This window comes from Lolium rigidum, chromosome 7, assembly GCF_022539505.1.
Source record: "Lolium rigidum isolate FL_2022 chromosome 7, APGP_CSIRO_Lrig_0.1, whole genome shotgun sequence".
Lineage (NCBI taxonomy): Eukaryota > Viridiplantae > Streptophyta > Magnoliopsida > Poales > Poaceae > Lolium > Lolium rigidum.
Genome location: NC_061514.1, coordinates 341012238 through 341032792, shown reverse-complemented (window position 1 = coordinate 341032792; position 20555 = coordinate 341012238). Strand labels below are relative to the sequence as shown.

Sequence of the window (20555 nt, the reverse complement as noted above, 5' to 3'; positions counted from 1 at the left end):
GGAATAATACAGAAGTTGGTGGCGTTACACAGAAATATTCTTCCAACCACTAGGAGCAAAATTTTCACTTTAAGCTGTGGCTTAACAATCAAAACAGTCAACTGATCTTTTGAGCGCTACATACAGAACAAATTCTCAGATGGCCAATCTGGAGAGGAGTGTCAACCAAAATGTTTTCTTATAATCTTTAAAGATGCTGCAAAACAGAAAGTTGCTGAAGTACTTTTCTATGTTTGCTCTTCGGATAAAATTAGATAAATTATGTTTTGCTATTGTTGTCCTTTGACTCTTTTCATATTGCATCTCATATGTTCTGGAGCAGAACACAATCATTCTGTTATCCAATAATTTCCCTCACATGCAAGATTGCTCACATTTCTTCTCACATGTCCCTGAACGCAACATGTAACTGTATGATATATCTGTCCAACTTAACTATGGAACGATAACTAGTCAAACACCAAATTCCAAAATAGCTCAAAGGGGTGAATCAGACAAGGTTATTATAGGCTTGAGTAGTTCATTGCTACTGTTACATGGATGGCTGGCAGATCTGCTATGGTATTTCCCATGTAATCATTTGAGATACTGATTTAACTATTCTGTAATATATCGCAGTGGATTCAGACAATGAATTGACAGATTCTGATGAGGAATTCTACATGTGTCGGATCTGCAATACTGAGGAGGTGACCTGTTATGCTTCTTATTTCAGTAAACACCACATCTTTTGACTTCATTTTGATTCAAATTGGGTCTGACATTTTTTTTGCTAGCCCAACTTTTTTTTTTTCATTTCACCACATTCCACTCTCTGGACGTTAAAAAAGTAAAATAAAAAGAGTAAATTTTATTCCATAGTTTACTATAGTGATCTAATTTTTGTACCTCTCTCCATTCATTCATGAAAGTCTCTCGATCCTGTTCACATGAATAGTCACTCTTCTTAGTTTTGCTTCTACCATTATATGTTTGTGATTACCCATGGTTTAATTTTTTAAACTGATGTCTACCAAATGTGAACCTTGCTTACAAAGTTTCAGTTTGTTTTAGGGAATGGGAGTTGAAGACTGAATTTGTTTTGAAACACCTTTTATTACTTTTGTTGCCATTTCAGGAGAAGAGCTTGTTGCTTCAGTGTTCTAGTTGTGCTACACGAGTTCACCCTGGGTGTCCTATTCCACCTTGGACTGGATTGTTGACTGAAGATTGGTCATGTTACGCATGCAAAGAGAAGCTAGAATGCTATTTTAAAGAGAGGGATGCTTACATAACTGGACTATCAAAGAGGTACCTATTGTGTGGATCAGTAACCTTTCACTAACTCGGTGTGCCCAGTTTAAGGACTCGTTACCTGGTAATTATTTGCAGGTATGACACTGCGGTGGAGAGAAAGTCAATGATTTTAGACATCATTCGTGCTTTAGATTTGCCTAATAATCCTCTAGATGATATAATTGATCAGGTAATCAACTTTCTGATTTCTGGTTATGAGTAGCGAATTTCCCTGTTCCAAATTTCTGTAGATATAGAGCTGCTCCCTTGATTATAAAGCTACTCCCTCTGTTCTCTTTTAGTCTACATTCTACAAATTTTAAGACCAATTAGTAAGTCATTTAATAGTACTAGTTTGATATGTGAACAACCAATCCAAGCTACCATAAAATTAATGATATCCAATAGAGAGAGGATGACTGCTTCGTTTTCTGTGTTGTTGACTGTTGTTGATTACAAAGCTAAAATGTAGACTAATTCAGAACAAATTTTAGTCCTAGAATGTGGAGTATTTCAAAACGGAGGGAGTATTTAATAGCAGAAGGAGGATTTGTGCTACAAGTACTCTATAACTCAGCATAGTGAAACAGCTTGCCTAAAGGATTTAACTGATTATTCAAGCATTGAGCTTCATATACCTTATGCATTTCCATTTGTTTTATATTTTGTAGCTAGGTGGTCCTGACAATGTTGCAGAAATAACTGGAAGGCGTGGTATGCTAATAAGGGCGTCAGATGGAAAAGGTGTTGTTTATCAGGCACGGAACACGTGAGTGAGCTTTCTTGTAATTACTTTCTCTCTTATAAAATATGAGACGTTTTAGTGAGCTAATATAGTCTACTAAAACGTCTTATATTTTGGTAGGGAGGTAGTACTTTTATCTTCTTTTGTTTAGTTAATTCGTATAAATATCTTTACAGGAAAGAAATTGCATTGGACATGATCAATATGCATGAAAAGCAGCTATTCATGGACGGAGAGAAGTTCGTCGCAATTATATCGGAAGCAGGATCAGCAGGTGTTTCTTTGCATGCTGATCGAAGGGTAAAAAATCAGGTCTGTTTTCCTGCACTGCCTATCCATAAAACTGTGCATACATCGTTTATCTATTGGATTGTTCCTTACACTGCTTATCTAAATATGTCAGAGAAGAAGAGTGCACATAACACTTGAACTTCCTTGGAGTGCAGACCGTGCAACTCAGCAGTTTGGGAGAACGCATCGTTCTAATCAAACTTCTGCACCTGTATATAGGTATTGATATCATTTCCTTACTATGAAAATTTCCAGTTGGCACATTAAACTGTTTGTTTCTGTTAGTATAAGTAACTACAGCTAGGATTTGAATGTACTAGTTGTTGGTTCAACGTGGATTAGTTATGATTGCTGCAAACTTGAGGCACATCTTTAAGTTCATGCTCAACATGGTCAATTCGTTGACTTAGAAATCTGAATTGTAATTGAGCATTTGTCAGTGTAGGATTCTGTTTACAAACCTTGGTGGTGAAAAGCGATTTGCATCGATTGTAGCAAAGCGGCTAGAGTCTCTTGGAGCTTTAACACAAGGAGATCGAAGGTTCTTTTTTGGTTTATCTGAGTCATTTCAGTCCTTTGTAAACTTGATCTCATCTGAAGATTACATCTTGTGATCTAAACTTTTGCACTTTTGCAGAGCTGGGCCATCACTTAGTGCTTTTAACTATGACAGTATTTATGGAAAGAAAGCCCTGACAATGATGTACAGAAGTATAATGGAACAGGTTAGTTATCGTTGCCTTTTTTCTGGATGGGCGCTGCGTTCCAATGCTTCATAAGTCGTGCATTGGTCTAAAGAATACTTTTCAAGGTACCAGGATGCATTTCCAATTGTGCCTTTGGGATGCTCTGAGAATCAAGGTAGTCTCCAAGAATTCATCACTAAAGCAAAAGCTGCTTTAGTGGCAGTTGGAATTATCAAGGATGCTGCTATCTGTAAGTTTGTTTCTGAACTTGTTTCTTGTTGCCATAGTAACGAGTGCATGCTTCAGAAATTTTCTTTGTCTTCTATTGGTATGTCCACATCGTGTTCTATGGGCACACATCCCAGAACTGTTGTTGATCGTTCATGGTAGTCAAAGTTCTGTGGGGCCTTTTGTCCAATCTATCATGTGAATACAACTTTTGAATTCAATATGTTATATCTATTCTATTCTGTTTGTGCTAAAACTTGTCTTTTGCATTAGTATTATAGTATGTAGGCTATAGAGAGTTTATTTTGCTACCTGGATATACTTCATAAGTGTTCTTATGGGTACACTTCCAAAAGCTGTAGATGCTGCTCACCACAAACTTCTTGCATTTTGGTCACTTCATCATATAAATTCTACATCTGGATCTACTATTTTCCATCCATGCCAGTCTGCAGTAATTTGTTTGACATTATACTCTGGTCTGTGCTCCAAAACATTGAACACTTAAATAATTTTGTATTGCTAAAGTAGCTGATTTATGCAGTATATTTTGATATCAATGTATTCCTGCCTACCTGCCTACTCCAACTTGCTTGGAAAAGAGGCTTTGATATTTGCAAGTTTGCTTACCATGCTTGCAATTCACAGCACATATACTCTACTATTTTACATATTGTAACTTTTGATATGTGTTTTTAATTATATTACTCAGAGCTCCTTGTTTGACAATTGTGGGCGCAGGCATTGGAAAAAATGGAGGAAGGCTTACAGGTAGGATTGTTGATTCTGATATGCATGATGTGGCCCGTTTCCTCAATCGTATTCTAGGATTAGCTCCAGACATCCAGAATAGGCAAGTGTTTCTTCAACACTAGTTCTTTTCATTATATTTACACCTTTTTGGCTGATACCTTAGTAACCTTACTAACATACTTAATTTAATAGGTTATTTGATCTTTTCACAAGTATACTTGATATGGTCATTCAGAATGCACGAAGTGAAGGACAGCTTGATTCTGGTATCGTTGGTATTAAAGCAAAAAGGGTTGAAATGAAAGAATCACCAAAGGTAGTGTTTCTCTGAGATAGTACAAAACCGCAAAAAGAGACCAGAAATTCAAAAGCGTTTTGCAATCATAGCCTACACAAACTCAAAACCCCCCACATGGTAAAACACAGGCTGGGTTGTGGTAGATATTTTGAACAAAATTATATCCCGGAGGTGCTTCCCAGTATTCTAATGCAACTTCATGTGTGCAGACAGTTCATGTTGACAGCCTGTCTGGTGCTTCTACAGTGTTGTTTACTTTTACAATTGACCGTGGAGTTACTTGGGAGGTAGGCAGCATTTCTGTTTGATTCTGCTCTGGTTTTAAGACTGCGCCTTTTGACAATTTAATTTCTGTTGTGACCAAATGTCAAGTCGGCAAATGCAATTTTTGAAGAAAGGCAGAAAGATGGTGCATGCTCTTCTAATGATGGATTTTATGAGTCCAGAAGAGAGTGGATGGGGAGAAGACATTTCATGCTAGCATTTGAAGGGTATGTGATGTGGTTGGATGAGTATCTGATTTATTTGTCTTTAGGTTTCTTTTAGTTATCGTCGTTAAACTTTTCATACTTCTCTTATTAGAGATATGAAAAGTGGCAAAAGCTAATAACAATCAATTTGCACATTTCACATAAAAATTTGTTCACAGTATCCCAAACACTAATATTCAGCAAATTACATGGGAATCGCCTTAAGCTGGAGCATAACATCCTGAACACATGAAATCACACTAGATAATAATATGTCCACTTTTCTATCCAAAACTAGTCATGCATGCTGATTAAGCATGTTAAGTCAACAAAGAAAATCCCAAATTGCCCTGGTTTGAATGAGTACAATGATTTAGAGGAAGAGAAGATACTGGAGAAAGATAGAGTGCTAATTTGTGGTCCTTCGTCCCAACCGGAGAGAAAGGAAAAGGGAAGATGCTTCATGGGTTTCCAGACAAGGGAATGGTTTTAGGGTTGGGTCGCCTCACCTGTTGCCAGGTTCGATTCTAGGGGAGGTCATCGCCATATACTTTTGTATCCTAGAGACCTAGAGGAGAATTCAGCATCTTAGTCGACTTGCACTGTTTCCACTTATGCTAGAGAAGTAGGCTAAGAAAATTGAAAGACTTCAGAAAAATTAACTTCTTATTTTCAAGAAAGTTTGAGTTCATTTGAGATGGTCGAAATTATGTAGTAATATAGAAGTTGATCTTAGTTGTTGGAAACTGGGAATTAACAGAAACTCTTGGAGATGGGCACATTGTTGATCATAAGCTTCTAACATTAATGTTTATTTCCATAGCTGCCAACAAACATGTAATGCAGCGTTCTGATTGCAGTATGCTTTGGTGCATTATTAGAATTGGGTACTTAATGTTCTCACTTTTGCTACACCAGCTCGACAGAAGGAATGTACAGAGTAACTCGCCCTGCCGTTGGTGAAGCTTTAAGGTGCTTGATTCATCATTTAGCCATTAGTTTTACTTTTGCTGAGTAAATGCTTTGAATTCTCCACGGAGCTCTTTGCTCATCTTGGGTACTTAGCATAGTTGTAACTGAATGTCTTATATGATTGGTGGAATGTTCAAAGATACTTATAACGATCATTTATTTTTCCTTTCGTAAGAGAGATGCCTTTGGTTGAACTTAAGGGCAAGTACAAGAAGGCCTCATCACTTGAAAAAATTGGGAAAGGTTGGCAGGAAGAATATGATGCATCATCCAAGCAGGTAATGCTGCATTGATTTTTTTCTTTATTCAACATTGACAACAGAAGGGTCCTATATGAACTACTTACATACATAAACTAATATTCAACTAGGTTCCTTGTGTCCCTAAGAAGCTCGTACTGGTGTCGGAAAACGTCGAGAAAAACTGACATTGGATCTATGAAGTAGCAACAGTAATAATAATAGGTTTTCACTATTAACGTAATGGAAAATACAAGTATTGCAGTACAGCACTACTTGGACATCAACCTATGATGTTGCTCCTTTAGAGCTATTGTTTATATCTACAATCAAAAGGTTATTTAGTTTGTGTGTTTGAAAGTGGGGCCATCTAGGATGCATAATGGGGATATTCTCACTCTTCAGCTCGTCAACTCGTTTGTTTTAGTAGTTATAGTTCTACCAGTATGGCAGTATTAAGTCTTACTACGCATGCTGTTTCCATCCAAACATAGCACTATCGTTTTAAGAGAATACATGTTTCACCATCCTGTTCGGCACTTTAACCAAGTTGGTTCAGGTGAGCTCATTTAATCATGTTTTTGGCTGTCTTTCAGTGTATGCATGGACCCAAATGCAGACTTGGGAGCTACTGTACAGTAGGAAGAAGATTACAAGAGATTAATATTTTGGGTGGACTAATACTTCCTGTATGGGGCACAGTAGAAAAGGCCCTAAATAAGCAGGTTTGTTCTGTTCTTCAAAAATATTTGTTTTCTTACTATAGATAGCTGCCTCTGTTCAATATCCCAATGTTACGCCAGACTGCATGCTAGTTCATTCGCACTACAGTCAAGTTTGCCGTGCTTATGGAAAAAATGTACCAGTGTTGCTGCTTCTACGTGTGATAGCATTACAGTGGGTTTTTTTTAAATCAAAATTCTTCTCTAATTGGCAATTACTTTGCTGATATTTTCAAATAGGCCCGAAAGATTCACAAGAGAATACGTGTTGTCCGCCTGGAGACGACAGATGACAACCAGCGGATTGTTGGACTTATGATCCCAAATGCAGCAGTGGGGTCAGTATTAGAAGGTCGGTTTTGCTTTCTGAGAACTCATTTCAGCTTAGTACTAATTTATAGTACAAAGGGATCTATTGGTACGACTGAGAAATACCGATTTTATTAGATTATGGGATTGCTCCAGAACACCATATTAGCGTTTAGCAGATTCTGGAAATAGAGTTTACTAAATACTACACCTAGTGCTAATCACAAGTTCTCCGTTTTCCACCTATAAGGGAAATTGGCAAATAAAGGAAACATAACAATAGGTGGTGCACACATAGTTGAGTGCCCTCACAACTTTTATCGTAGAAAATGCCACCTGTAAATTCTTGTGTATTTCTGGTTTTCATGCGCTGGCACATGACACCCTTGTTCTTGTTTACGAGTGTTTCACACCTTTCGTTTTCCTATGGCAGGTCTGCAGTGGGTCCAGGATATCGACGAATGACCTGAAAACGACAAATATTTATCTGCACATTCTTTCTTTATGGTGATATGTGGACCAAAATTCTGTAGCTAGGGAAGGTGACAGCTTTGGAGGTGCAGCTTTTTTCTTCTTTCCTGTTGGGAGCCAATTTGGTGGGTAAGGGGTTAGCTTAGAGATTAGGAAAGTAAATATATCAGCTCTTCTTGTTTATTGAAAATTTCTTGCTTGAATCAGCTGTTTTGTATTGTTCATACAGGAAATGCTTTAGGGTCTAATTGGTCCTTCGGACTTAGTTATCCTTTAGGATGTGACATATCGAAGCCGGTGTGGATGTACATTTTGCCTTCCCCGTCGAACAAGACCTCCATGGTCCACCGATAGAAGTTGCAGCCTGCTTTCCGTAGGGTCACCGTGGCTGGCTCCCTGTGGGTAAGAAATTCGGCGAACACGTCGGGAGCTTCTTGCCGAAACGGTCATTGGTGACGAAGATGACGAACTTGAAGTACTTGAAGTGGCAGTTGAACCCGTCATGGGTTGTGGATGTGTGGTGCTAGGGTTGTGTGTGAGGGGTGATGAACAAGCATCCCATTTTATACGCCAGAGGCAGGCGAGTGGGCGGTGGCATGCATTAACGCTGCCACACAGGACATGGCACGACGAGATGTCTCTCTGCGCGTCTAGGGAAACTGCACCGTCGCACGAAAATAAATTAGGTTCGCTAGAGGTAGGTGAAGGGTGCGTGGCAACCTTGTGTGGCTGATGATGCTGGCCTGCCATTCACGACGCGAGTTTTCGTTCTATCCGGTGTTCCTTGTGTAGCGGGTACGGGCTCGGGGCGCAGACACCGTGTTAAGCTGCGTAAGACTAAAAAGGGCTTTAGAGCGCACGGCTAGGAAGGTCAAGCGTCCGGTGCATCTCAAATCCATTTGGGGAACGGTTTGAAAAAGTGACTGAAGATGCTCTAACGATTGTTGATAGCGCAATGCGTGATGATTTATAGTGCCGTACACAGTATCCAACGGCTCAGAATGGTTGCATTTTACAGTTCTTAATATATCTTTGTTTAGACCTTATTATGTCTCATAGGAGGCTTGCCATTTTACTGTGTATTGATATACTCGTTGTATTCTTGTATTTCATAATAAGAGATTAGGGAAAAAACAAAAAAAACTACTCGGAAAACAAATGTTGGCGGGAGAGGGGGCGGAGGAAGAAATGCACCCGCACAATAGTGCATTCTCTCCCTAAGTCGCTCTATTTTTATTTCTAAAACAACTGTTTTTTTTTTAAATGGGAGATTTCTCAAACGTTGCATCAAGAAGATACAACCCTAGAATGTTCACACGGGACCTCTTTATAACAAAGATTCACACAATTCAACAAGCACCAGCAACCAAACCAAAAAAGACAAATTTTGATAAAAATAAATAGGTGTTACTAAAGCAAAGATCACTCAACGGCCAGTGTATACATTACTAGTGTATAACCTACAATGGAGAAGAAACTAGTATATGTTTTACCAAACACAATCTCGTTCCTAGATAGACAAAGAGCCCAACACAGGCCACCACCATCACCAGGGTATTTTGATATGGGAAGTAAATTTCTGGTGAACCCCGTTCAACTACAAATATATTGGAAGCCACCTGGACAATAAAACCCAACTCTCGAGAAATTTTGCGCTAAAAAAAGGTGTTCGATAGACTTAATATGATGTACTAGAAGACAAGTTTTAACTCCCTCAATCCGTACCATTTAAATTTAGCAAGGTTGTCGATGGAGACACCTTTCTCCTTCTCCTTGTCGAGTATGAATTTACCAAAGGTTGTCCTCCGGGCTCACGAGGAGTGCCGGAAGTTGGTATTTTTATTTCTCAAAAAGAAATTCAGATATGATGATCAATCAATCGGTGACATATCGCACCAGAAAGGCAGAAACTATGATGCACGCCGTACGTCGTCGGAGGGAGACACCTTCTCCTTCTCCTTCTCCTCGTCGACGGTCTCCTTTGACCGCCGCGGTCGGCTTCCGATCGCTTCCTCGTCTACGCTTCCTACTTTCCTTTCCTTTCCTCCCTTGGCGGGCCCCACTTCCCGCGTAAACTCCACAACCGTCTCATCGCCATCGCTCGCTCCGCTCCCCCGAAGACTGAGCTCCATTCCGATTAATTACACAATCTCCCTCGGTCGCGCTCGCGCCGGCCGCCGTTCCTATCCCGTCCGTCGTCGACCCCGAAGCCGCGACAAGCACGAGGCGGAAACAATTATAGGACCTTTCTCCTCCTCCTCCTCAGACGGCTCGACGGAGGAGTAACTAACCGAGGGCCCGTTCGATCCGGCGCTATGCCCGGTGGCGGGCGGGCGGAGTCCCATCCGGCGGCGACTTCGTCGTCCTCGTCCTCTTCGTCGGCGGGCCGCCGTCGCGGAGGCGGACGCAGGAGGCGGCCCGGCATACTCGCCATCCTCCGGGTAACTAGTACTCTGCTAATCATATGCTCTGCTACAGTTTCTTGCTTGGTGAAGTTGTGTTATTAGTTTTTGTCTGCTTCTTCTAATTGAAGCCGAGTGATCTAGTCTGTCGATATTTTTTTAGCCAATGTTGGCCAACGTGGGCAAGTGAAAGCTCAACCAAAAAAATTGTTAGACAAATTTTGGTAGGGCAATCTTGGGCAAAACACCCCCAAAAAAAACAGAGCTTCTGCACCTCCTGCATCTTGCTTTCCCACTTTCTATTTACACTCTATATCTATACAAATACAGAATTCTGGTCTGGTCTTGCTGGTCCTTTGGCTTAAATTGCCCAACACACCTATTTTGGGGTGCTGAACATGGATCTGGTCTGGTCTGTCAGTCTGTCGAGACCTCAAAACCATCCTTTCTGGACTTCAACGAGTTATTATGAGCGCTTTATCGAATTGCAATTAGTGGTGTATAAATAGTAGGACATCTGCCCCTGCACACACGTTCCTATAAATATAGGACACATGACACATGTACTACTAACCCATATATCTCCTGAATTATGGCAAACATAGAACGTCGCGGTGCAATCGTGCAGAATGTGTTGACCTTCAAATCATTTATCCAGAACTACTGAATCAGAGCAAAATAATGATAACCATCTCTCCCACAATTAGATATTGGTGGTAACAAGTAAAATTGGCTGTCTAACTAGTTTGGGTTTATTACTTGAGTGTCCCCATTCCTCACCACATCCCTTAGCTATATCCCTCCTTTGTGTCTTAAACTTCTAATATGTTATTTAAAATTATTATGGGCATTTTTCCTTTGAGTACAGATATAACATTGATATTCTGTACTTCTTTGAGAAATTGAATACTTTTTTTTTGTTTGTCGAGATTATTACAATTTTATTTTGTATTTGCTTAATTAGGACACATTGAATTAAAAAATGGAATGCTTCTATACTCTCCTAGAAAGACGAGAATCAGCATTCTATATTGCCAACATGGTTCTTATCTTCTTGATAAGTCTTAGAACGATCTATTTGCTATTTTCTCAACTATGTGCTTTATAGTTTTTATGGCTGCTTTTGACCAATATGAAAGATGCTCAAGGTAGAGAGGTTGGCATACGTTTGACATGTCTTCAGTGGGGGAAAATAGTACAGTTCAACTTGTGTTTTAAAGGAGATGAAAAGACTAATCACGAAGTCTGGCCCTGGAACAGTGTGCACCTATGTAGTCTTGGTTCAATTCAACCATGTCACCAGTTCTGAATTCATTCTCGTTAGCAGGCCCCTAGCCTCTTAAGAAAGCTAGCTACTAACAGGAAAGACAAGACTTAACAAAATGGACCAAAAAAATAACATGTACACTGTATATATAATTATATATGGCCTATGGGTAAGTCATGCAGATATCTCTGGTAGTTAAAAACTGCAATAGATATCCTGATTATTCAGGACATTTTGGATTCAGATATCCTTTTTTGCTTCATTTGGTCATTGCTTTAACTATTACAATTTCTGTTAAGATGATTCTATCGATATTATCTGATCTATTTCATGTATCTATGTAAAGTGTGCAGTATGTCTCGATTCATCATCCTCTGATACTGGAAGAGGACGGAGTAAGTCGTCAGGCAACAAAGTAACACATGGATTTCACTTAGTTGAAGGAAGATCTGGCCATGACATGGAGGACTACCATGTAGCAGAGTATAAGTACGAAAATGATCATGAACTTGGTCTCTTTGCCATTTATGATGGCCACTTGGGAGATACTGTGTCCAGCTTTTTGAAAGCTAATCTTTTCAACAACATACTAAAAGAGGTAAGTTTTATCCTTTTTGTTTTTCTTTTCCATCCGTGTAAAAACATGAGAGGCATGCTATGTATATATGAAGTGTTAATTTCAACGAGATGTTTGTATGATATTTTTGTAGCCTCTCCTCTGGACGAACCCTCAAGAAGCAATAAAAAATGCATACGGCTCTACAAACAAATATATTCTGGAAAATTCTAAGCAACTTGGACCAGGTGGGTCAACAGCAGTTACTGCTATTGTAGTTGATGGCAGGGACATGTGGGTCGCAAACATAGGCGATTCGAGGGCTGTTGTATGTGAAAGAGGTACTGCTATTCAGGTTAGTGTTGATCATGAACCCCATACAGCTGATGAACGGAAGAGGATCGAAAAGCAAGGTGGTTTTGTTTCTACTTTTCCTGGTAAGTGTTTTTTTTATTTATTGTTGTTGTTTCCATTCACAAGGTACAGTTATCTTAACTACGTGCCCATAGGTGATGTTCCTCGGGTAAATGGCCAACTTGCTGTTGCAAGAGCGTTTGGCGATGAGAGCCTGAAGGCGCACTTGAGCTCAGAACCTGATTTTAAGCATGTACCCATAAACTCAAGTATAGAATTTGTCATACTTGCCAGTGATGGATTATGGAAGGTATGTGCTTGCTTTCCTTTGGAATATTCATTTACATCACGTTATGGAATTTATAAGCTATAACTATGCGTTGGATAATTTTCATTTTGGACATCCTTTCGTCTTAGTATGTATTTACCCTTATTTGTGGAAGATCATGATAACCTGTGTAAGACCGATGTGACTTAAGATGTGCTAAGTTGGTATTTTTTCATCATGTAACCTGGCCCTAGAATCTAGTTCTTGGCCGCCCACAGTAGATGGGCGGTAATAAGCATGAGACAAAGTCACTTTCACATGTACTTCGAGAAGTTCGATCTAGTACCCCTTGGTAAAACAGTTTAATTTCTTGTTCATAGGTGAAGCATCCATATGTATCTGAACAGAAAAGCATCCATATTCGCTGAGTGGTGGTATTCCTAAAATTTTCTTATAAGACAGCCTCTGACTGTCTCTCTTTACCGGGTTTAGGTCGTCAAGAACCAGGAAGCCGTTGATCTGGTGAAGTCAATTAAGGACCCACAGACTGCAGCGAAGCGGTTAACATCCGAGGCACTCGACAGGATGACCAAGGATGATATTTCGTGCATCGTCATCCGTTTCCGTTGCTGAATCTCATACTCTCACACCATCCAGCTCACGAGTCTGGATCTTCCTCCTTGCAGCGCCTCCCTGCGGTTGTTTCATGTGTTGAATCTGTGTACATTGCGGCTGATGGCATCTGGTTCTATAGTAGCTCAGGATTGGATTTACTTTACGGCATTGTTTATTCTTCTGTGTACATAACTATATATATACACGTTAGAAACAGTAGACTGCTCATCTCAGGAAAAGGAATAACACACTGCCCATAAGAAGTCCATATTGGTGTAAGCTTGTAACTGTGATTGTGGTGAACTTATGATACCTTGTGTCTTGGCTCAACTCTTTTGTGCATGCACATGCTGGAAGTAAAAAATTGTTAATGTAATAATATTTGCATGTTGGTAGAACACAAGATTGTCTACATCTAGATTTATTTTCAGATTTTAAAAAATTCAAGTCTTATTTTTAATTTTTTCAAAAAACGAGGTACATGTAACTCGAGCTACGTTTGCGGTTTTCCTACATTTCCTAGCATATAATGTACATTTTTTTTGCGGGTAAAACCAGTCTTATTAAGCATCAAGGGTTAGAGATAGCTTCGGTTTCCTGAAGAGCAACATCGTGACCGGAACCGAGCCAAACTACAGTTGATCTTGCAAAATTTGCAAGACAGTGGTCATCCTAACCTGCCCACAATCTACTTATACTAAGTTGCAAACTCTACCTTGACATGCCAAGGCTTTAATCTCTGAAATAACATTTAAGTATGGAGATCTATCCTGTTTCTGACCAAGAACAGCTGAGATCGACCATCTGGCTACAGTATGTGGCCATGTGGGACGCTGACTTCAGAGCAGTAGCCAGATGAAGGCCCTCTAGACAAGCTTTCAGTTCTGCTTCAAGGGTTTCACAAGTCACAACAACGCGGCATAAAGGCAAAAGCAGAAAAAATGGTTGCTCAAGGTTCATCTCGTAAGATCATACCTCCTATTAGAGATAGCATTATATTCCATTGCATAACGGACCTACATGTGGCTCCGTCTCCGATGGTCTTGGAGGTGCGGTGGACCACAACCTCTCGTGGGCCGGAGGTTTTTGTTATTTGTTAGGTTGTTATCAGTGTCTTCTTCGGGATGTTGAAGCAGCGACTACATGCTGAAATCAGAATAAGTTCCTCCCTACCCTACCTCGTTGTGGTGGCGTCTTGCATCGGCGAAGGGCGAGGTGGAGTCGTGTGCCTGACGGACAATCTGTTTTCGTGTTCATTGGTGTGGTTTTAGATCAGTCTCTTCCGATTTCGGGTTGCCATCTTTGACGACGGTTGTTACTTTGGTGCTGTTCTTGGACACCGGTTCGCTCCCCCGCGTCGCCTCCTCCTGGCGACCGGGGGACGAAACCCTAGGCCGCCGCCGCCAGCTCCCCCGCCTCGATCTCCCCTCCTCGTCGCCCCCGGAGGCGCCGCCGGTCGAAGGCCGCGACGCCCAGGAAGGGGCGGCGGGGATCTGGGCTCCCGGCTCCGCGCGCGACGATAGGAGGAGGAACGCCGCGCGGGATCTGCTGGTGCCGGAGCGGGCGCGACGTCGGCGCCCCTGCTGCGTGTTGCTCCTGCCGGAGCAGTCGTGGGTCAGGGCGTGGTCGACCAGCGCTCCTCCCGGCGGGGGCTTGGGCACTGGAGGCGGCGGCCTCTGCGAGGTGAGGGCGGCGCGGTCCCTGGCGGCGGGGAGCGCTTGCTGATGCTGAGGACCGTCTCCTCGGCCGCGTGGGCGGCGTGGAGGCGGTGGAGGGTGCTCGGGCCGCGGTGGTTGCCCCATCGACCTCGTGGCAGATCTGAAGACAGAGGCCGGATTCCATGCGGTACCCACCCCAAGGCCATGGCTTCCGGCGTTCTCGTCGGTGTGGTTGGGGTGGCAGGGCAGGGGGCTCTGGCCGGGAGAAATCCTTGGCCGGCGGTGGCGGTCACAGCGTCGGCGACGTCCTGGACGCCGTCTTCCTCCTCGGAGGCGATGCTGAGGTATATCCCCCCTCCCTCATTCCTTTGGCGCCCGGGTGAAAACCCAAATCTCTGGATTGGGCGGCGACGGCGCTCTGGCGTCGTGTTTCTTCTTGAAGGCGCCGCCTTGGGTCGGCGGAAGGTGTCCGTGCTGCGTGGGTGTCCGGTCTGCGGTTGCGGCGCTTGCCGTGTCTTCTCTGGCGATCTCCGTCCTGATGCTGAAGTCTTTTGGGTGGCCGGTGCGTTGGCCGGCGGCGAGGCCTGTGGTCTGTTGCGTGTGGTGGTCGTGTCTGGTTCTTGTCCTTGGTTTGATGCCCCTGGTGCTCATTCGTGCTCTAGGGAGAGCTACTCCGCTTGCCGACGGTCCGGCGCCCTATGATCCAGGGCGAGAAGGTTGGGACCTTCTTCGGAGGTGGAGGCGGATGGCATTCCGGCTGCGATGCGACAGGACTTGACGGTGGCAGGATTCCCGGTGGCGAGCTTCATGGCGTTGTTTCTCCTCCGCGCTGGTTCTTCCTTGAGATGATGGCCTTGATGACAAGTTGTTTTCTCTGTAATCTTTCGTTTGCTTGTTCATCGATGTTTGTAAGCTGTTCTTCAGCATCCTGTAACACTTGCCGGCAACGGCCTTATTAATTTAAGACAGGGCTACGGCCTACTCTTTAAAACTTTGGTGCGCTGGTCCTTTGATGTTTTAGCACGATGATTTCCCGTTTGTTAACTACGATAAGCTCTACTACAACAAGCTTTGGCTGGCTCCGTTGATGGGGGGCGAGGACGGCGTCGCGCCTTCGACACACCTAAGTGTTTGTAGTCATCGCTATGTGGTCCAAAGATCTAATTATAATTTTTATTTCTTTTAGATCTGTTTGTATAGTTCTTATTGATGATTATTCATAGATTAACGGAATTTTCGTTAAAAAATTAACAGACACGAGCACTAGATATAGTCATAGATAGACAAATAGGTGGATAGATAGGCAACACAGCAAAGAATTGGTAGACCTAGCAAAACTACACGCTCATCTCAAATCCTTGGATTACAGAGCAGCCACAACCTTGGCATTGTCATCAGCCTCCGCACCGTCCTCATCGTCAGAATCAGTCGAGGTAATATCAGCGAACACCAACGATGTTGAGCGAGCAAGCAACTTCTGCATGTACCTGTTGTACTTTGCGTTTACCTTGTCCACAATCACCTGATACTCAACATCATCATCGCCATCTGACTCATATTCACTCCATTCAAGTTCTTCATCCGTGGAATAATAACGTTCTGTCCCGTGCTTCTCCACCGTATCATCAGGCACTGTGCCTTTGGTCTCGGGGAAGGCCTTCTCCTCCTCGCTCATGGTCTTGTCAGCCTCCACCTTGGCATCAACATGCTTGCCCAACTCAGAGTCAGAGAAGCCTGTGCTTGGCGCCACCTTCTGATGAGTCGCAGTTGCAACGTTGGCGTCGCCGATGGCCTGCTCGGAGTCCTGGTCTGCCATCGCTCCGATCTAAGACCCGCCGCGAGGAGCGATTTCGAGATTTGTGGATTTCTTGGTGGCTGCGTGAAGGCGGATTTGGTGATCTGGGGAAAAGGGCGGCGGTGTCTCGATATTTAGGCGCGGGTTGCCCTAGCGTTCCCGGGTCCTTTAAGAAATAGCAGAGAGGAGAGGAAAAAAATCGTTTCTTCAGGAGTCGCGATGTACAACGGCGTGGGCCTCCCGACCGCGCGGGGCTCCGGCACCAGCGGCCGCGTGCAGTCCAACAACTTCCTCCTCCGTCCCCGTCCTCCTCCTGCTATGACATACTACTAGTTGCTTGTATTGCTTAGCATTAGACATCTTCAACGGGACATAAGACATTAAGCGACCGTTTGCGTCCGCACGGTCCGTAAATGCGTCAGGAACCAGGGCCAGCGGTCCGATGCATAGTGATCGGGTTGTCCGCAACGCAAACTTGGCCAAATATGCGTTTAGTTTGCGTCTCGGTGGACGCTGCGCGGATGCGCCGAGTGTCCGTCTAATCTCACGTAGGACCCGCACGGCAGTGGCTGGGACGCCGTTAATATTCCCGCTAGTTGCCATTTCCTGCCCGAAAAATAAAACTATACCGGCGCCAACACTCCCTCCCCTTGCGATGGACGTCCACGTCGCTGCAGCCACCATGGATTCCGAGGAAACGCTCGCAGCCATCGCCCCACACTCCCCCATAGCCACCACCACAGCCCCAATGAAGACCACATCTCTGGACGGCTCAAAGCGCGCCGTCACCGGCGGCTGGGAAGCTAAGCCGAAGGTTTTTAAGAAGTCGTTGTCGAAGGAGGAGAAAGGCGTACAGGCTGCAAAGCATCGTGGCCGGCGCAAGAATCTGAAGGCGAGGAATGCAGCGGCGGTGGCCGTCTAGCAGGCGCAGGCCGCTTCCCAAATGGCGTGGCAGATGCAGGTCAAACCCGACGCCCACACATGCCTCGATCTTGGCCTCCATGCAAGCCTAGTGGAGGCCATGCTCTTCGTCAAGCAAGAGAGGATCGTCGAAATCGCTTCCCCGGACTCCTCGGTGAGCTCGGTAAATTCCCAACTGCGTCCTGGAACGACTGCACCCTCGCAGATCCACGCGGCGTCACGGTTCTCCTCCGGGGCCGCGCATGTCCACTTCAGTGGGGCCCCGGTTCTCGATCTGAACCGGACGCCGAGTTGCGGTGACTCGTGCCCGGCCGCGATAGGTCCCGGAGGAGAGCATGCCGGTGCCCTGCACCCTGTTTGAGGAAATGGCAGCATCTACCCCGACGATGGAAGGCCCGATACGTTTGCTCTCTCAGTGTCTCGCTCTGCCGTGTGTCATTCGTCTGACATTCGGTGATTCGTAGGCCTATTGGACGAGACGCAATGAGGCCGATATTGCGGTCGTGATCTATGCCGGCGGCTTCGTCGGAGAAGCCGGCGTCGGGACAGAGACGGAGGATCAGTGGGCACAGACGCATGATGTGGTGGACATTGATGGCGAACCACTGCTCCCCACCCAGCACACGCAGGCAACAACCATCTGCATCGATGCAGATGAGGAGGGGCCAACAGGGCTTGTCCTGACTAGGGATGATGCTGGCAAGAAGATGGGGGAGAGCCACAAGACCAGCGGCTCCAATGACGACGAGGACAAATGTTTGTGCGATGCGTGGCTCGCCACCAGCCATGACTGCATAAATGGTGCCCAGCAAAAGGGCCAAGGTGTTCCAAGAGTACTAAGAGCGAAAGCGTCACAAGCCCTAGGAGATGCGCATCGAATGCATGCAAGAGTTCATCATAAAAATATGGAACTACATCAAACAAGAGACCTCCAAGTTATGCGCCGCCGTCGATCATGTTGTTGCCCACCTCGAGAGCGGCACGGGCGTGATGGCACTGGTAAGTAACGGGCAGCATGATTCCATCCATCTATTGCGGCATTTAGCATATCATAAACCTAACTTTTAGCTATTAGGTACTAAGGGCCTTGGAGAAGTTCAAGGCAACACATAAGAAGGGCTTCTATATGATCCATTGTTGGGAGAATGTGACGGAGGTGCCGAAGTGGAAGGTTGGCGATGCGGCCTACCATGAAGCTATCAAGAATGGGACAACCACGTTGGTCGTCGGCGCCGAAGACGACGATCCTAGGCAGAAAGCCCTCCCACCTCATCCCCGGGGCCATAAGGCTACCAAGGCCGATCTTGCCTTGGAGGCATCAACCCTTGCGTTCAGCCAGACCTTGGAGAAGATCATGGCTAACTCTCAAGCCGCCCTAGACAAAAGGGACGAGAAGAAGCGTATGGAAAAGAGGCCGCAGCTGTCATGTACCTCAACCTCACCAAAGTGATCATTGCGGTCCAAAGGATGGACGTCGAGGTGAAAAAGGTAGACGCCGAGGCCAAAATGCATGACGCCGAGGCCAGAAAGATGGACGCCGACGCCAAGATCCGGACAGAGGACACAAGGATCTGGCCGACTTGGGCAACATGGACGATGACACCAGGGCTGGTTCCTGAAGTAGCGCGCCGAAACCCACGCGCGAGACGCCTGATTTGCGGCGCCATTGTCAACCTCCATGGCCTCTTTTTGGACTATATTTGTTGTTCTGGCCATGTTTGGGCACCTTTTGGACTATATTTTGTGTCGTACCTTGTGCACAATGTGATGGACTTATTTGAGACCTCAATTTGAGCCAATATGATGGCCACACGTTCATGCTATTTGCTTGTTTCTCCTGTTTTTCGATATTTCTGAAAAAATGGCCCGTGGCCAATATGCGTCGGGTTGCTGAAGATACCCTACGCAAACGGACGCATGATCATTTTCGTGACGGCGGGCCAACGCAAACGGACACATGTGGTCAATTTGGGTGTCCGAAATGCGTCGGCCCGCTAGAGATGGCCTTACTTGTGCACTTTACTTTGTGGTAGCCATCGTGCTTGAAGTTATATATCTTGCTATCACATAGTTGCTTGTATAGATTAGCATAAATTGTTGGTGCACCTAGTTATATAGGTTTTATGGTTGACAAATTAAACACTAGTTTTATTCCGCATTAGTTAAGCCATAATCGTAAAAGTTTTATACCACCTATTCACCTCCCTCTTTATGCGACTGACCTAGTTTCTCGCGTGAGTTGTCGTTCTTAACTCTATCCATCGTCGATCCGCTCAACTTCACCCACCCCCTTTGCCGCCGAGCACACCATCGCGCTCAGGGTGAGCTTACGGTCCTCGTGGACACCTCCCGTCACTCCGAGTCGCCGTCCCAAAGAGAGCTTACCGTCAGAATGCTATGTGTGATCAAAAGGAGCTTACCGTGCGTCATCGTGAAAGGCCTTCGGTGAAAAATAGATCTTGGCGCCACCACTATTTAGTCAGAGAGCACAGCAGACGTAGCGTTGGCGTCATGCTCACGACACGTTGCGTGATGTCGGCCATGTTTTAATCTTTTGGTGCCCTAAAATACATCATCTTGAAAGTTTTTGGTGTCCTATTATACTTATACATCATCATATGCTAGAGATGCTCTAACGTCACAGCCTAACCAGATCACACTATCATGCAGACATAGGTGGATCAATAACAGACACGAGCACGTACGGGATATAGTTCATAATATAGATAGATAAATATGATGATAGATAGGTAACACATGCAAAGCATTGGTGGCAAAAGTACATGCTCATCTCAAATAATCGTTGGATTACAGAGCATCCACAACCTTGGCATTGTCATCAGCCTCCTCGTCGTCAGAATCAGTCGAGCTAACATCCCCGAACACCAACGATGGATGGCGAGCAAGCAACTTCTGCATGTACCTGTTGTACTTCGCGGTTACCCTGTCCACAACCACCTGAAACTCAACATCATCGTCGTCCGACTCATCTTCGCTCCATTCAAGTTTTTCGTCCGTGGTATAATAATGTCCTGTGTCGTCGTCGTCCTCCTCCTCCACCGTATCATCATCAGGCGCTGTGTCTTTGGTCTCGGTCTCGGGAACGGCCTTCTCCTCCTCGCTCATGGTCTTGTCGGACTCCGCTTTCGCGTCAACATGCTTGCCCAACTCAGAGTCAGAGAATCCTGTGCCTGGCGCCACCTTCTGAGGCGTCGCAGCTGCAGCGTTGGCGTCGCCGGTGGCCTGCTCGGAGTTCTGGT

The 20555-nt window shown here is 44.6% G+C and overlaps 2 protein-coding genes across 2 annotated transcripts; both read left to right on the top strand.

The window, feature by feature from the left end:
• The first annotated feature begins 621 nt into the window (after positions 1 to 621).
• LOC124677897 (protein FORGETTER 1-like) lies at positions 622 to 7730 on the top strand. Its single transcript, XM_047213840.1, has 18 exons — positions 622 to 689; positions 1118 to 1290; positions 1372 to 1465; positions 1947 to 2044; positions 2197 to 2332; positions 2424 to 2530; positions 2757 to 2852; positions 2949 to 3036; positions 3130 to 3247; positions 3967 to 4078; positions 4171 to 4294; positions 4486 to 4563; positions 4649 to 4767; positions 5665 to 5718; positions 5894 to 5996; positions 6554 to 6682; positions 6920 to 7031; positions 7422 to 7730. Exons 1-18 carry the CDS (start codon positions 663 to 665, stop codon positions 7451 to 7453), a joined length of 1800 nt encoding a protein of 599 aa, XP_047069796.1. The 5' UTR covers positions 622 to 662; the 3' UTR covers positions 7454 to 7730.
• A 1870-nt stretch (positions 7731 to 9600) lies between these two features.
• On the top strand, positions 9601 to 13251 carry LOC124677901 (probable protein phosphatase 2C 44). The gene is made up of 5 exons (XM_047213845.1): positions 9601 to 9900; positions 11475 to 11726; positions 11839 to 12121; positions 12194 to 12348; positions 12799 to 13251. The coding sequence occupies exons 1-5, from the start codon at positions 9775 to 9777 to the stop codon at positions 12937 to 12939; spliced, it is 957 nt and encodes a 318-aa protein (XP_047069801.1). The 5' UTR covers positions 9601 to 9774; the 3' UTR covers positions 12940 to 13251.
• The last annotated feature ends 7304 nt before the right edge of the window (positions 13252 to 20555 follow it).

Excerpts from the sequence above, each read along its gene's own strand:
- LOC124677901 (XM_047213845.1), top strand. The coding sequence starts at position 9,775 with ATGCCCGGTGGCGGGCGGGCGGAGTCCCATCCGGCGGCGACTTCGTCG. Across the intron at positions 12,122-12,193 it reads TTTTGTTTCTACTTTTCCTG|GTGATGTTCCTCGGGTAAAT; the intron begins GTAAGTGTTTTT and ends ACGTGCCCATAG. Across the intron at positions 12,349-12,798 it reads CCAGTGATGGATTATGGAAG|GTCGTCAAGAACCAGGAAGC; the intron begins GTATGTGCTTGC and ends TACCGGGTTTAG.
- LOC124677897 (XM_047213840.1), top strand. The coding sequence starts at position 663 with ATGTGTCGGATCTGCAATACTGAGGAG. Across the intron at positions 690-1,117 it reads GGATCTGCAATACTGAGGAG|GAGAAGAGCTTGTTGCTTCA; the intron begins GTGACCTGTTAT and ends TTGCCATTTCAG. Across the intron at positions 5,997-6,553 it reads ATGATGCATCATCCAAGCAG|TGTATGCATGGACCCAAATG; the intron begins GTAATGCTGCAT and ends GCTGTCTTTCAG.